This window comes from Neophocaena asiaeorientalis, unplaced genomic scaffold (genome assembly GCF_003031525.2).
Source record: "Neophocaena asiaeorientalis asiaeorientalis breed wild unplaced genomic scaffold, Neophocaena_asiaeorientalis_V1.1 scaffold202, whole genome shotgun sequence".
Taxonomy (NCBI): domain Eukaryota; kingdom Metazoa; phylum Chordata; class Mammalia; order Artiodactyla; family Phocoenidae; genus Neophocaena; species Neophocaena asiaeorientalis.
In genome coordinates this window covers 3,563,976-3,580,908 of record NW_020172627.1, presented here as the reverse complement: position 1 = coordinate 3,580,908, position 16,933 = coordinate 3,563,976, and the positions used below count along the sequence as shown (strand labels likewise).

At 39.4% G+C, this 16,933-nt stretch overlaps 1 protein-coding gene across 2 annotated transcripts in view; it reads right to left on the bottom strand.

Annotated features, from left to right (window-relative positions):
* IPMK (inositol polyphosphate multikinase) overlaps positions 1–16,203 on the bottom strand; it is a 41,241-nt gene extending 25,038 nt beyond the window's left edge. For both annotated transcript variants that reach the window (XM_024739059.1, XM_024739061.1), the window contains exons 1-3: positions 15,700–16,203; positions 6,274–6,359; positions 875–971 (exon numbers count right to left, since the gene is read on the bottom strand). In XM_024739059.1, the coding sequence (XP_024594827.1) occupies positions 875–971; positions 6,274–6,359; positions 15,700–15,889 (373 nt within the window). In that variant the 5' untranslated portion in view covers positions 15,890–16,203. The remainder of the gene's footprint in view (positions 1–874; positions 972–6,273; positions 6,360–15,699) is intronic.
* Positions 16,204–16,933: the final 730 nt, after the last annotated feature.

The window sequence follows — 16,933 nt, the reverse complement described above, 5'->3', positions numbered from 1 at the left end:
TCAAGTATTAACTAATATTAAGAAAGAAATGCTATGCCCTTACATAGATCATTTTGTCCTCTAACTATGAAACTTACCAGTATTTTTTAAAAGACTGCTATTTAAAGCATGCAGGTGGGGGATGAAGGAGTGATACAGAAGATAGGGAGGAAGGTACACAAAGAAAATATTTTTCTTGATTTTCTTTTCTTCAAAATGGGAAAAGAAATTGCTCAATATGTTCAGAAGGGGCTTCCCTGGTGGCGCAACCATTAAGAATCCGCCTGCCAGTGCAGGGGACACGGGTTCAAGCCCTGGTCAGGGAAGATCCCACATGCCACGGAGCAACTAAGCCCGTGCACCACAACTACTGACCCTGCGCTCTAGAGCTCACGAGCCACAACTACTGAGCCTGCGTGCCACAACTAGTGAAGCCCGTACGCCTAGAGCCAGTGCTCCGCAACAAGAGAAGCCACTGCAATGAGAAACCCGTGCACTGCAACGAAGAGTAGCCCCCGCTCGCCGCAACTAGAGAAAGCCCGCGTGCAGCAACAAAGACCCAATGCAGCCAAAAATAAATAAAATAAATAAATAAATAAATTACTAAAAAAAATTAAAAGTTCAGAAAAAAGAACATCTGTAAATTAATACAGTATTAAATACTAGTATATATATTTTCATTCAATTATAAGAGATTGGTCATTAATTTGTATATGCTAAGAAACTGGTTATGAGCAGCAAAAATATTAATAAGTTTTCTTTCATGAAGAAGAGAAAAAGTGGTAAGAAAAATGGATATATTGTTTTTATATATTAGGCTGAATCTTATTTAAGCCTTTTAAAAAGCAACTCTCATGAATTAAGACTGAAAGATGGATTTTAAAGAAAAGATTACCATTTGGTGCAGTGGGAGGTGACCAGATACCATAATATTTTGGCAAATATTTTCGTAGCTCTAAAAGAACACCATCAGTACAATCAGCAGCATAAACCTGAAACAAACAGAAATATAATATTTGCATGTTAGTTTCTTATAATGCTTTATTTATAATTGCCCCACACATTTCTCAAATAACACACTACTGTTGAATCATAGTTTATCTGGTATGAGTTTTAACTGGAAGTAAATCTGGGGGAAAAAAAAGATTACTATGTGTCTTCAATGAAAAACCATGTACTGTTTAGAGCACATTCTTCTTGGTTATGTAATTCTAGCCTTTCACTGTCCTTGAACTATTTTACAACAAAGTTAGTTATAGATAATTCTTAGCAAATGCAAAAGAATTCTTGCCCACAGACATGAAAATAAATTCTGGCCTAGAGGAGGGTCAAATGACTTCTCTCCAAACCCTCTGAAAGACGAGAGTTTACAGTGTTCTTATGTACACTCATTCTACCTTCCCTTTAAGCCATATAAATTTGTGCTTCTTTGACTTCTCTTTTGAACCAGTTTTAAATCTGCCTAGTTCCCTCATTAAATGATGAGTTTAGCAAAATCTTTACCATGTATTTGTTTTATATCTGTAAGGAAATTGTGATTTTATCTCAAAAAAATATATCGTTTAACTCAATGCAAGTCTAACCATTATTTTGTGGGGTTTTTTGTGTTTTTTTGCGGTACGCGGGCCTCTCACTGTTGTGGCCTCTCCCGCTGCGGAGCAAAGGCTCCGGATGCGTAGGCACAGCGGCCATGGCTCACGGGCCCAACCACTCCGTGGCATGTGGGATCTTCCCAGACCAGGGCACGAACCCGTGTTCCCCTGCATTGGCAGGCAGACTCTCAACCACTGCGCCACCAGGGAAACCCAAGTCTAACTACTATTGCTCATTTAATTCTTTGATTTATAACCAGTAATAATTCTAGAAAAGACTAGAAATATCCAGATATCCTGGAACTAGATTCTTAACTTTTTTCCTAGAAAAGGAGAGAAAATATTTTTGTTTTAAAAACAACTTGTAAGACATCTTATCCCATTAACTCTTGTCAAATAAGGTCTACCTAATTATCCAAAACCACTTAAGTTTACTCACGTAAAATGCTCATGAAATCTCAGTATCAGAATTCTATGTTTCACACCACATTTATGTCAAGTAGTTACATACAACATAATTCTACAGAATAAACTCAAGTATGGCAGAAACTCACCAAATATCCACATGATACATTGTATTTCCCAGGTTCCCCTATTGAAATATGAGCATAAGTGATATTAGTCACTTATGGGCCAAGGTAATTAAGAGCAGGGTGTACCTTATCATCCCTCTGTTCCTGGCACAATGAGAGTGAGGGCACAGAGTGTTCATGATGACCTAACAACAAGATGGAGGAACCAAGTATATCTCTATGTACTTACCTAAAGAAGTCTATGATATATTTATAAGTGAAAAGATAAAAACTGGAAGAGTAGAAAGGTAAACTTTCTCTTCTTACTTTAAATATTTTTTTAAAGTAGTAAGACTGGTATTTACTGCAATATGCCAAGCAAGATAACCTAAAAAGCTTTCTACCTAGAAATGTAGGATAAAATATAACAAATATTTTCTTAAACGCATAACTGAGCTCCCAAGGTTAAAAAGGAAATTCATATGGATCTAAAATAAAGAGGAAACCCAAAGTGCTAAGCTGAGCAGTGATGTTGGGCTCATAGAGGTCCACTCTGAAGGCTTGAACCAAAGGATATCTGAACTTAAGGACTTGTCATAGATGAGGATAGAGCTACTATACTGAAAAAAGGAGAGTAAATAAAGAACGTTTTGGTCAAGCTGATAGAGAAAAACAGCAAATAAACAATATCAGGAATTAAAAGGGAGTCATAACTAAACTAGCATAGCATTTTAAAAAATACTATGAAGAACTCTGCCAGGTGGGTAATTATATAAAACAAACTATAATCTGTATTTTACTATCACATTAACAAAGAAAAAATCAAGACATTTAAGAAACTGAATCATTAGTTTAAAAATACATCCCTTGGGGAAGGGTAAGCTGGGACTAAGTGAGAGAGTAGCACTGACATATATGCACTACCAAATGTAAAGTAGATGGAAGCAGCAGCATCGCACAGGGAGATCAGCTCAGTGCTTTGTGACCACCTAGAGGGGTGGGATAGGGAGGGTGGGAGGGAGATGCAAGAGGGAGGGGATATGGGGATATATGTATACATATAGCTGATTCACTTTGTTATACAGCAGAAACTAACACAATATTGTAAAGCAATTATACTCCAATAAAGATCTTTAAATATATACACACACAAATCCCTTCCAAGCAAAGAATGAGAGAAAAAAAGATGGATGGAAAGGAGGAAAGGAAGAAAAAGACAACAGGCCACTCAGATGAATTCATAGGTTAAGTTTTATCAAGCCTTTAAGGAACAAAATCCTTATCTGATACAAATTCTTCCACAAAATAGAGAAAGAAATGCTTCTCAACTCATTTTATGATGCTAAAAGAAACTTGATATCAAAACCAGACAAGGACAATATGTGAAGAAATAATAGTCCAATCTCACTTATGAGTATAGCTGGAAAAAATCTTAAATAAAACACTAGCAAACAAAATCCAGTAATGCATATTATTAAAAAACAAATTTAAAAAGACATGTCCAAGTAGGTTTTATTTCAAAAATGAAAGGTAGTGTAATGTTAGAAATCTATTATGGCATTTACCACATTAACAGATTAAAAGAGGAAACTCATATGACCTTTTCAACAGATACAGAAAGGCAGCTGAAAAATATTCAATACCCGTTCATATTTTGAATTGTTTCTTGAAATAAAAATAGGAAGGATGTTACGTATCTTCTTCTCCTTCCCCAAGAAGCTCATATGAATCGACTGCATCAAGGGGGGTTCCTTGCCCTCTTGCCATTGTCTCTTCCTGGTACAAGAGACTGGAGGGTAGGAGAAGACTTGAGGTCAGCTTATTTACTTCTCTAGTTCCCTCCTTATCAGTTCAAGTCTTCTCATAAAGTTACCCTCCCAGAGTTCCAGCAACCACTCCCTCTCCTTGCCGATTAGGCCCAGGGATGGTATGGCATTATCTCTTGCAGGTGGCCTTAAACTCTGACTACAGTTCTTTTATTAAACTGACAGAGTGCACCATTTGTTCCTTGACAGAATCTTGACTCACAAAGAAAGCAATTTCCTTAACCTGGGGAGAAGTACCTCTCAAAAACTTGGATCGAAAGTCATACTTTAAAGGGGAAATGTTAGAAGCACTTCTACTAAATGAGAGGAAGATGCCCCCACCATTGCTTCAATTAAGCACTGAACTAAAGTCCCTGACTGCAAGGGATGCATGCGGGTTTGATCCCTGGTCGGGGAACTAAGATCCCACATGCCTCACGGTGCAGGCAAAAAACAAAAAGATTTCAGCAAGATTACTATATATAAGAACACTATACAAATATCTATTTCATTCTTGTGTATTAGCAATCATTGGAAAACTTAATTCAAAAAAATACTATTTACAATAGAAACAAAAAATAAGGTACCTAGAATAAATCCAACAAATTATGTGCAAGACTTTTGCAGAGTAAATATAAAATACTTTCCTCAAAAAAGAAGCAGTGTTAGCAGTTAAAAGCATATTCTAGAGATAAGACTGCCTATGTTCAAATCCAGGGGCCATCATTAACTGTTTGAATGATCTTGGTCAAATTATTTAAACTAATTATGCCTTAGTAAAAAATGAGGATAAAAATAGTACCTAACTCACAGGTTGTTGTTAAATGAGCTAATGGTGGTAAAGCATTATAGCAGTACTTGTTTTTTGTTTTGGTTTGCATCGTGTTTTTACTTGCACTAAATTTAAGAGTTATAGTTATAAAATTCTTAGAAGAAAATATAAGCATAAACCTTCATGACCTTAAATATGACACAAAGTCTATGCTTTGAAGGACACTAACGAGAAAGTGAAAAGACAACCCAAAGAACAGGAGAAAATATTTACAAATCACATATCTGATACAGGATTTGTATCTAAAACATGGAAAAAAGGTAAAGACAACCCAATGAAAAAATGAGCAAAAGATCTAACTAGACGTTACTCCAGAGAAGATACACACATGGTCAATAAGTACATGAAAAGATGTTCAACATCATTAGCCATTAGGGAAATGAAAATCAAAACAAACCACAGTAAGATTAACACTTCACACTCACTTGAATGCCCATTTAAAAAATAATAATAATAACTAACATGTGTTGGTGAGGATATGGAGTAACTGGAACCCTCATACATTAGTGGTAAAAATGTAAAATAGTGCAGCCACTTTGGGAAACACTTCCGACAGTTCCTCAAGTAGTTAAGTGTAGAATTACTATATGACCCAGCAATTCCACTCCTGGGTATATATCTAAAATAACTGGAAACAGGTACTCGAACAAATACTTATACATAAATGTTCATAAAGGCACTATCTACAAAAGCCAAAAGATGGAAACAATCCAAATGTTCTTCAATGGGTGAATGGATAAACAAAATGTGGTATCTAAGTATAATGGAGTATTACTCAGCCATAAAAAGGAACAGAGTACTAATGCATACCACAAACCTTAAAAACATGCTCAACAAAAGAGGCTAGACACAAAAAGTCACATATTGTGAAACTCTAATTATACGAAATACCCTGAATAGTTAAGTCCATAGAAAGCAGATTGGTGGTTGGCAGGGATTATGGGGAGGGAGGAATAGGGCATCATGGCTTAATGGGTACAGGGTTTTCTTTCATGTGATAAAAATGTTCTGTAACTAGACAGAAGTGGCAGTTGCAAAACACTGTGAATGTTCTGAAAAATACTCCTAGCACACCACTGTAAAGCAATTATACTCCAATAAAGATGGTAAATAAATAAATAAGTTTTTAAAAAAGTACTCCTAGTAATATGGTTAATTAGATGTTAAGTGCTCCCTTTCACCCTTACCCTCCTTTGGAGTTGCACAGAACACTTTAGCACATTCAAGGCTCTAAGAAATCCTGTAGTAAAAAAACACCTATTTAAACTCAGCACTTCTGAGAAATACAGTCTCTCAGCTAAGCGTTTTTCAAAATGTAGGTCACAACCCATCAATTGAAATCAATTTAGTAGATCAAATCTTTAAAAAATGAAGTAGAATAGAAAATACAAGAATGCATCGGTAAAGATAAGCATTGTATTTCTTGAAGCTTTTGTTTCAGTCACATACACAGTATACTAAGACATGTTGTCAAATGTATTTTTTACTGAGTCATCACCAGAAGGCTATGAAAAACACTTTGAATACAACGAAACAAATCTTACCTCACTTACCATATTATAGAATTCCAGCTCTCTTGGACCCCTCGGAGGTGGCTGCAACTGTTTCAAAACTGTGCCATCTGGATGTTGCAGTATACCTACAGAACAAAAGTCACATATTTTAAAATGGTTTAAATAATAGCGTATCTTGCATCGTAGATTTGTTCCTAAAGTTACAGATAAACCACTTTCATAAATTTAAGGGATTCCTTACACTTATTTCAGAAATTTTAACATTTCAGTGCTTGTTATATGCAAAGCACCAGAACACAAATTCTAAACAGCTTGGTTTTATTGTCTCCAACCACTGTTTCCCTTGTAGCCCCCTCAGACTTTCTAATAAATGAACACATGTAAATTTTTACAGAAATTCTTCAGTGATAGACTTTCCAGGAGATGTTAATTTATAGTTAAATAAGAAGCAAGTTAAAAGCAGTAGCATAAATTGATCCCACTTTTATTAAGCAAACAAAAAAATGTTAACAATGGTTCTATATGAATTTCCTACTTTGTAATTTTTTTGTTTCTCTCATCTGTTATAAGAAAGCAACTAAAATTTTTTCCTGATTCAGATGCACTGTGTACAGCTATACAGATAGCATGAGGGCACCTAGGCAATGGGGAAAGTGGGGGCTGAAATCAGGGGCCAAGCCTGGAGCAGGAAGAGGTAACTTTTTATAATATGTCCACTCAAAGGGAAAAACTTTTTCTAAAGTCATCACATATATATACTAGCACTGCCCCTGTCACTATGCCATGAAGATTCATTCCCAAGTTTATATGTTAAAATCTTAAATTTTCATATATTGAGATTTCATAAAATCACACTAGTTAGAACACAACATAGCTCAAATAAATCTATTTACAATTTTGGTAAAATACACCACTTAAGTTTCTATTTCTTTTGGCAATGCCAGGAATTTTTAATCATGACAAAAATGCAGAGTTTAATCAACAGAGGCAGAAAGTACCAACTTAAGAGAAACAGTAATCAAGTTTATTTGTTTTAAGTCCTAGTTATAGACTAGAAGGAAGGTAAACATTAATTCATATGGATAAGATTGGTTGGTAGAGGTTTTTGGGACTTCAAGGAGCAGTCTAATAGAGCTAAAAGTTACTAAAGAGAAATTCTATTCCCAAAGGCTGGGATGTAGAACAAGAAAGTTCTTCACTCCCATGGAAACAGACATTTTCAATAGGCTAATGAAGAATGGTAGATGTAAAAACTCCTTGATGAACTGAACTGTGGTTGTGGGGGGGGCGGAATGGAGCATTCATAAGTGAGAAGAGAACCATGAAGCTTCCCTATCTTGGGGCAGACACCTCATCTGGAGACAGGTAAACCTGCCATTAGACAAATATTTTAGCAGGCAAGCAGAAATCAGCCAGACTGTAGACAACAGTGGGGGGTAGCAGGATGGATTAGAGACAATAGTCCTAACACAAAAATAGATTGCTTGGTCCAGCAATTCTCCCACACTACTCACTCTGCAAAACACCCACTCCAAGTTTTCAGAGAAAGCAGACATGGAGTAGAAGATAGTAATACCAGGCATTCTCCCAGTGAATGAATTCCAGGATCTAAAAGTAAACCAATAGTACCTTATACTGCAGCCAAATACCTCACAGCCAAAAGACAGTCATGATAAGAAAGGAAGCATCTTGGAAGGCTGAACCAATACCAGGTGAACTGAATCTAAGACTGCAGTCCACACCCGCTCAATTAAATTCAAGGGGGAATATGATTTATCAGCCCCTCACCCTAAACAGAGGGAAGGGCTTATACTCTATGTGGAGCAAAACAAAACAAAACAAAAAATAGTACACTTCAGGGGACTTCAGTGGTCCAGTGGTAAAGAATCTGCCTTCCAATGCAGGGGCTGTGGGTTCAATCCCTGTTCGGGGAACTAAGATCCCACATGCCGTGGGGCAACTAAGCCCTCGAGCCACAACTACAGAGCCCCCGTGCTCTGGAGCCCGCGTGCCACAACCAGAGAGAGAAAACCCACACGCCACAACTAGAAAGAAGCCCACCCGCCACAGCCAAAAATAAAGATAAAGAATAATAACCTTTAAAAAATAATAATAAATAAATAAATATTCCAAAATGAGTAAATACACTGATGTCTGGGGAGACAGAGTTCTCTGTGAGAAAAAAGGGAGATATAGAACAGGGGGAGGTAAAGAACACTGAGATATTAAATTTTAATTACAGGTATGAATATGAACTCTTTTTTTGCAGTACGCGGGCCTCTCACTGTTGTGGCCTCTCCCGTCGTGGAGCACAGGCTCCAGACGCGCAGGCTCAGCGGCCATGGTTCTCAGTCCCAGCCGCTCCGCGCGGCATGTGGGATCTTCCCGGACCGGGTCACGAACCCGTGTCCCCTGCATCAGCAGGTGGACTCTCAACCACTGTGCCACCAGGGAAGCCCTGAACTCTAATTTTTAAGAATATGAAATTATTTATTTCTTAATCTAGTCTGCTGAAAGGACAAACAGCAACCACACTAAAGGAGCAAAGAATACACCTGTTGCCCAGATCCTGGTTTTTAAATACCATTTACCCCCAAAGGAACCAGGTTCTTGAAGAAAATAGTGGTTCATTCTAGGACTGGGACAGGGAAAGTACAAGATGAACATGGGACATCTTTTCATGCCACAATGTGAGAAAATGCTTTAAAAGAAAATATGGAAATGTTAAAAAGGCACAGGAGGGACTTTCCTGGTGATTCAGTGGATAAGACAGCCAAAATAAATAAATATTAAAAAAAAAAAAAAAGGCACAGGAGCCAGCTTGAAGAAGCTCCCACTGCCGAAATCTGGGACAACTGAGCATCAAAGTAAGTAGCAACAATAATGGATTAAGACCCATTCACTGAAGTTTGAAAAATCCATTACTCCAACCTACTAATTAAAGAAAGAGAGAGAGATAGAGACAGAGGAGGGAAATCTATATTCCTTATAGAAGAATGCCAAAAAACCCAAAAACCAAAATAGTGGCTTCCCTGGCAGCCCAGTGGTTAAGACTCTGCGCTTCCACTGCAGGGGGCACAGGTTTGATCCCTGTCCTGGAACTAAGATCCTGCCTGCCTGCCATGCTGTGCAGCCAAAAAAAAAAAAAAAAAAAAGAAGAATGACAACTAACATGTAGCAGGAATAAGAGAGTTAGAACATTACCATTTTCCAACTAACAGTAATTAGTGAGTTGGTCAAATATCATCAATGGGTGCTTACAACATTTGATGAAAACTTTGACGAGAAACGTGATATTTTAACAGTCTCAAAATATTCCTCTCAAATTATTTACCTACAATAGGAAAAATAAAACTTCACGGTGGAAAAATCTGGCAATATCATTTAATCAGGTGATCAGTTATTGGGTTGGCCAAAAGATTCGTTTGGTTTTTTCCGTAAGCTGACTCTAGTAGCACTTAGCTGTCTTTAACTTCATTCGAAACAATTTTGTTAGATTATATTGTGACAGCTGTCATATCAGCATGGATTAAAAAAAAACATCAAAATTGGTGAATTTTTGTGTAGCCATTTTAATATTGAAGATGGAAGAAAAAAGCAACATTTTTGGCATATTATGCTTTATTATTCCAAGAAAGGTAAAAATGCAACTGAAATGCAAATAAAGATTTGTGCAGTGTATGGAGAAGGTTCTGTCACTGATCAAACATGTCAAAAGTGGTTTACAAAGTTTCATGATGGCGATTTCTCGCTGGACGATGCTCCACGGTCGGGTAGACCAGTTGAAATTGATGGTGATTAATCAAATCGAGACATTAATTGAGAACAATCAACGTTATACCACGTGGTGGATAGCCGACATACTCAAAATATACAAATCAAGGGTTGAAAATCATTTGCGCCAGCTTGGTTATGTTAATCGCTTTGATGTTTGGATTCCACATAAATTAAGCAGAAAAAAACCTTCTTTCCACATGCGATTCTCTACTTAAACATAACGAAAACGTTCTGCTTTTAAAACAAATTGTTATGGGTGATGAAACATGGATACTGTACAATAATGTGTAACTGAAGAGACTGTGGGGCAAGCAAAATGAAGCACCACCAACCACACCAAAGGCTGGTCTTTATCCAAAGAAGGTGATGTTGTATATATGGTGGGATTGGAAGGGAGTCCTCTATTATGAGCTCCTTCCGGAAAACCAAACGATTAATCACAAGAAGTACTGCTCCCAATTAGACCAACTGAAAACAGCACTCGATGAAAAGCATCTGGAATTAGTCAACAGAAAACACATAATCTTCCATCAGGATAATGCAAAACCGCATGTTTCTTTGATGACCAGGCAAAAACTGTTACAGCTTGGCTGGGAAGTTCTGATTCATCCGCCGTATTCACCAGACATTGCATCTTTGGATTTCCATTTATTTCGTTCTTTACAAAATTCTCTTAATAGGAAAAATTTCAATTCCCTGGAAGGCTGTAAAAGTCACCTGGAACAGTTCTTTGCTCAAAAAGATAAAAAGTCTTGGGAAGATGGAATTATGAAGCCTGAAAAATGGCGGAAGGTTATTAGAAGAATATGGTGAATACAATGCTCAATAAAGTTCTTGGTGAAAATGAATAATGTGTCTTTTATTTTTCCTTAAAAACCAAAGGAACTTTTTGGCCATCCCAATATATCACCAGCAATGCAACTGACATCCTGTGCTTTATGATATGATGCTTCAAGAAAACAACATAATTCATAAGTATTCTTACCAAAAATACATTCATCTGATTCTAAGCATGAGGAAATAATTAGACAAACTTAAAGAATATTCTAAAAAGCCATATGCCTATACTCTTCAAATATTTCATAGTTATGAAACATAAAGAAAAATTTAAAAACTGCTCCATATGACAGGCAACTAAAGGCTCATAACAACTAAATGTAATGTATATAGCCTTAGAAGGGGAAAAACTGTTATAAAGAATATTAGGGGAAAATTGCTATAAAGAATACTATAGGAATAATGGCAAAAGCCAAATGGAAATATTCTGGAATTGATAATTTCACCATGGTTAGGTAAGAAAATATTCTTATTTTTAGAAGATACACAATTATTTAGAGGAAAGGGATCATGATGCCTGCAATTTTTTAAAAATGGTTCTGCAAAATCATTACCATATGCAGAGAGTAATAAAGCAAATGTGGCAAAACATTAATAATAGGTAAATCTAGATGAATGGTAATATATTCATTCATTCATTCAGTTCATTGTACTATACTTGCAACTTTTCTAAGTTTGAAATGTTCCCACACATACAAATTCTTTAAAAAGGAAGGATGATTTACAGTAGCATCAAATACCTAGGGAAAATCTAGTGTAAGACCTTTACACTGAAAACTATGTCTAAGAGAATTAAAGAAGGCCTAAATAAATGGAGAGATAGACCATATTCAAATACTGGAAGACTCAGGATTATAAAGAAATCAAATCTCATCAAAGCAATCTATAGATTCAAAGCAGACACAAAATCTTATCAGGTTTCTTGGGGAAAATGACTAGTTGATTTAAAATCTATACAGAAATGCAAAGGGCCAGAAATCAAGATAATCTTGAAAAAGAAAGTGGGATGTTTATTCTACCATACATCAAGACTTATTATACAGCAGCTTAAATTAAGACAATGAGGTATTATTGCTAGGATAAACAAATCAGTGAAACAAAAGTCCAAAAGGAAATTCAAGAAATTGAAATAACTGGGGAATATGCACAATACAGTACAAATGAGCTGTAAAAAAACAATGAGGAAGCACTCTATGAACTGATAATACTGATTTCTAGGAGATATTGTTAAGTTTAAAAAGCAACGTCCAAAACAGTATATACAGCATATCACTTTTTGTGTCAGAAAGAAGGGAAAATGAGAAAACTTACAGAGATCTGCTTATTTCTGCAACAAGAAACTCAGAAACAATAAATCAGAAAACAATGAAATTGGTTAACTACAAGGGATGCTGAGAAATGGGATGGAGTGATAAGGAATAGAGTGACACTTCTGATATACCTTTTTGTAAAGTTCTGACTTTTGGAAGCATAGTAATTTTATAACCATTCAAAAATATTGATATATCACTGAAGGAAGGGAACTGAATTTAAACAGAAACAAATGAATCCAACTGTATTTCGAATGAATAATATTACCATTGAGAAGAGGGGGTTAAAAATAACCACACACACACACAAAATTCTAACCCAAATAACCTTTGAAGAGTTTCCAACCACATACCTTCAGTAAAAGGGAATCTCATCTTGCACTCTTTATTCTAGGTTTGTTTTCTAGAGTAGTATGGGTATAGAAATCCTGAAGATTATAGGATTAAGAAAAAGTTAATATTGCTGGGAGCCAGGTTCTCACTGAGGCAAACAGGAAACAAATTTAGAATCAGGAAAAGGAAAAAAACTCTGTGGAGTTGGAATGAAACTGGAAGTATCAGTATGTACTTATGATTTCTAAAATATTTATACATACTTTTTAGTTACGTGTATTGAAAAGACCTGGAAGCAATGACACCCTAGTGGCAATGAGCAAACCTGCACCCAGATCTTGGTTTCTAAATACCATTTCCCACTAAAAATGAACGAGGGCTCCTTAGAGAAAATGGCTGGTTCCAGAGCTGGGAAGGGAAGGCACGAGATAAGGCAAAAATAACTTGTGACAGAAAAGAAGTAGGTGCTCCCAATTGGCCAAATCTAGGACAATTTGGACAACAAAATAAACAAGTTCTATAATGGGTTATGACACTTTATAAAATAAGAATCCACGACTCCAAAGTGATCATAAAAAAGAACACATGGGCTTCCCTGGTGGAACAGTGGTAAAGAACACGTATGCATAGTAGTAATGGAGGGCTATCTCTTTTTTTTTCCTTTTCTTACAAAGTCAACTATACTTCAATAAATAAAATATTGACTATATTCCCTGTGTTGTACATTACATCCTTGTAACTTATTTTATACCTCATAGTTTGTACCTCTTAATCCCCTTCACCTATTTTGCTCCTCCCCCTGCCCCTCCCCTCTAGTAACCATTAGTTTGTTCTCTGTATCTGTGAGTGGAAGGCTTTTTTTTTTTTCTTCCTATCTGAGGGCTATTTCTTACAACAGAATGCTGACTGTTAAAATAGAGGGAGTGGGCTTCCCTGGTGGCGCAGTGGTTGAGAGTCTGCCTGTCGATGCAGAGGACATGGGTTCATGCCCCAGTCCGGGAAGATCCCACATGCCATGGAGCAGCTAGGCCCGTGAGCCATGGCCACTGAGCCTGCGCGTCCGGAGCCTGTGCTCCGCAATGGGAAAGGCCACAACAGTGAGAGGCCCGCGTACCGCAAAAAAAAAAAAAAAAAAAATAGAGGGAGTGGTAGAATTGGAAAAATCACAATTTTTCAACTATCAGAGTAAAGGCTGCTTCAGGCAAGAATCATCAATAGATGTCTAAGCTAGGGGTAAAATATGAGGACCCCAATATCTGCATGATCTTAAAGCATCTCTCTATAGACAGCTTATTATTGCAAGGTGGAAAATATTAACTATGTACTAGAGAAGCCAGACCACACTTGGACCAGATGATCAAGTTAATATCACTAATAATGGGCAGATAGACATTGTGGACTTTAGACGTGACACCCTAAGAAGGACAGACTTTTATAATGTTCCAGCCAGAAATGTATCACCTGAATCTCATCATAAGAACCCATCAGAAATCCAAATTAAACAATATTTTATAAAATAGCCTGTAGTCTTCAAAATTGATAATATCATAAAAAAAAAAGAAAGGCTGAGAAACTTACAAATTAAAGAATTCCAAGAGACATGACAACTAAATGCAACAAATGGTCCTGGACTAGTTCCTATGCCGAAAAAAACAAATACGATAAAAGACATTATTGGAAGAGTTGACAAAAGCAGAATATGGACTACAGATTAAAGCATTGTATGGTTAAACTTTCCATATTTGATAAATGTGCTGTGGTTACAGAAATACACACTAAAGTACATTCTTAGGAGATACTCGCTGAGGTATTACTCGTGTAAAGGGGCATGATATATACAACCTACTCTCAAATAGTTCAGAAAAAGACAAATTATGTATCAATATATAGAGAGACCTAACTTCAAGGAACAAGTTAACTAACAATTTAATGGGGAAAAAGGCACGCAACTGACACATCATTAACCCCTAATTTTGAAAAAGAGAAAAGGAGTAGGTAAAGATCAAAGTAGTGGGAAATGTTCTTTGGGAAATAACATACATTCAATCTCATCCATTTCCAGAAATCCTTGTTTGAGTGGTTTTCTACAAGCACAATACACGGTGGGAAAAAAAGTGCTCTGAAGCAGGACCCTTGGTTTCCAGATTCTACACACAGTAGCTTTGTGACTTTAGGCTTGTCACTTAACCAGCCTTGGCTTCAGTTACCTCGCCTAAAAATGTCAGTATTATCTTACCAGCCTAAACTGGAATCATCTTACCAGCACAAACCAAATTGTCAGGTCTAAGATCTGCATGACTCACATACGCCTCCATCTGATTCTCCAAGTAATCATGGCCTAAGAACCAGTGTAAGCTAGGTGAATTCCAGTTTCTAAACCGAACTTTTACATCACCAAGAGAATAAAAAGGCCCTGGATTGTGCTTTAAACGCCGTGACTCAAAAAATGTACTACACAGGCCATGACACAATCTTATAAAGATGATCAAGAATAACTGATTGTCTTATCTGTGTACCACCCTAATACAATAGTAGGGTGTATTTCCTACCGTGAATCCGAGTTTCAGCATTCCTGAAACCACGCCTCCCGGAGAAATCCAGGAGATATCAGAAAAACCTCTCAAGGGGGCGCGGAGAGAGATCCCGGATAAACATCCCGGATAAACCAGGACAAGCTTCCAAAACCAAAACCAAAACCCAAGCAAACAAACATTCTAAAACAAAAAACAAAAAACACTTGTTTCGTCCCCTCCAGCTATGCAGCTGCACCCAAAAGAGAAGCACTAGATTAGCATCATATGCATTTCATTCCTTTTCTTTTGCAATACTAGCTGCCCGCCTATAATAAACAGACCTTGTGCTCAGGGGAGAATTTACTTCCCCGTCCAGTAAAAACGAAGTTCCTTATTTTCACTAACAACGAAAGCCGTCTTCAATCAATACCCACCCTCCCTGGGGAGAGCAGACACTCCTCTCCCCGCCACCTCCTGCTGCCCGTCTGACGCCCCACACCCCAGAAATCGTCCCACTTTTCGAGCCCCTGCTGCACGGGTCGCGAGGCTCTGGGGGAAAGCGGAAGAGACCGGGGGTGCGGCGTACACACCCGGAGGGGCGTCCGGCACGGCCAGCGAGCCCCAGGCTACCTCGGCCGGCCCGGGGCTCGCGAAGGCGGAAGGGGTGCGGCGAGCTCCGCGCCACCCCCACTTACCCACTTTGTCCTTCCCGTACATGTGCCCGGCCACCTGATGCGAGAGGGGCACGCAGCCGTTGAGGAAGCGGAGCCTGCTGCCCGCCGGCTTCAGGGTGCCCTCGCGGGAGGTCTCGCCCGCCGGTGGGGTCCGCATTTCTGGGGGGCCGGGCGCCTCAAGCCGGAGAGGGGATGGCGGCTCCGTTGCCATAACGGAGAGCTGAAGCGGCAGCAGCAGCGAGAGCAGCGAAGAAAATAAGGCGGAGGGAGGGGACGCCGGAGAACCCGGGGGTCGCTCAGGCTCGGCCGCGAGGAGGCCCGGGGGTTCCTGCGGCTGGTGCCCTCTGTGGCCCAAGGAGGGGGCCCATGACGCCGCGAAGGCGCGGGCTCGCCCTGCCCAACTCTCGGCGGAGCGCGCCTCTCGGCTCCCGTTGCTCAGCCGCCGCAGCCGCCGACCCGGGCGCAGCCCAGGAGACTGACCCCAGCGGATGAGCGGCGTCGGCTGTGGCGCCCCGCGCTCCCTGGGGCCTTGACGGCGACGGCGGCCCCACCTCCCGTGCCCCCGCCCCCTCCCGCCGTCCTCCAGTCCCCTTAGCTGCCGCGCGCGCGTCAGCGCCGCCGGCACCGCCGCCTCAGCCGCGAGCTTCCTACTGCGCGACCCGCGGCCGCCGCCGCTACTGAGCATGCCCAGAGGCCGCCAGACGGGACCCCCGCGGCAGGGCGCGCGCTCGGCGCTGCCAGGGCGAGCGGAAGGCGACCTGGATGAGGCGACCAAGCTCGCGACTCTTCTCATTCCCACCTGGTTGGCCTTACGGTTCTGCCAGGGCTGGTGTGCCTTCATTCAGTGCGCGCTTCAGCGCTTCCCGGAGTTAAGCTCAAAGACATCAGGGGCTCCCAGTTGTGAGGGGCAGTCAGTCACGCGTTAGGAGAGTTGGGAGGCAGTAGCGGTGCCCAGGGAGGCTTGGAAGACCACCCTTTAACTGCAATCACCTCCCTCCTCCAACTCCCACCCTGCACAGATACAACAGGAGTAAAAACAGGCAGCTTCTTAGAAGACGCACCTCCAAAACATCCCTCAAGTAATCCTATCCTCCCTCCCCAAATTGCTGCCACTAAACAGCTAATTTAAAAAATTTGAAACCGACACTGATTTCAGACTGTAGAAGATAGGGAATAATCTTATTTTTTTTTAAGTGAGCACATTTTTTTTAAAGAAATGAGCCGTTTTTATCTCTCTCCCACTCGACCGTTAGCG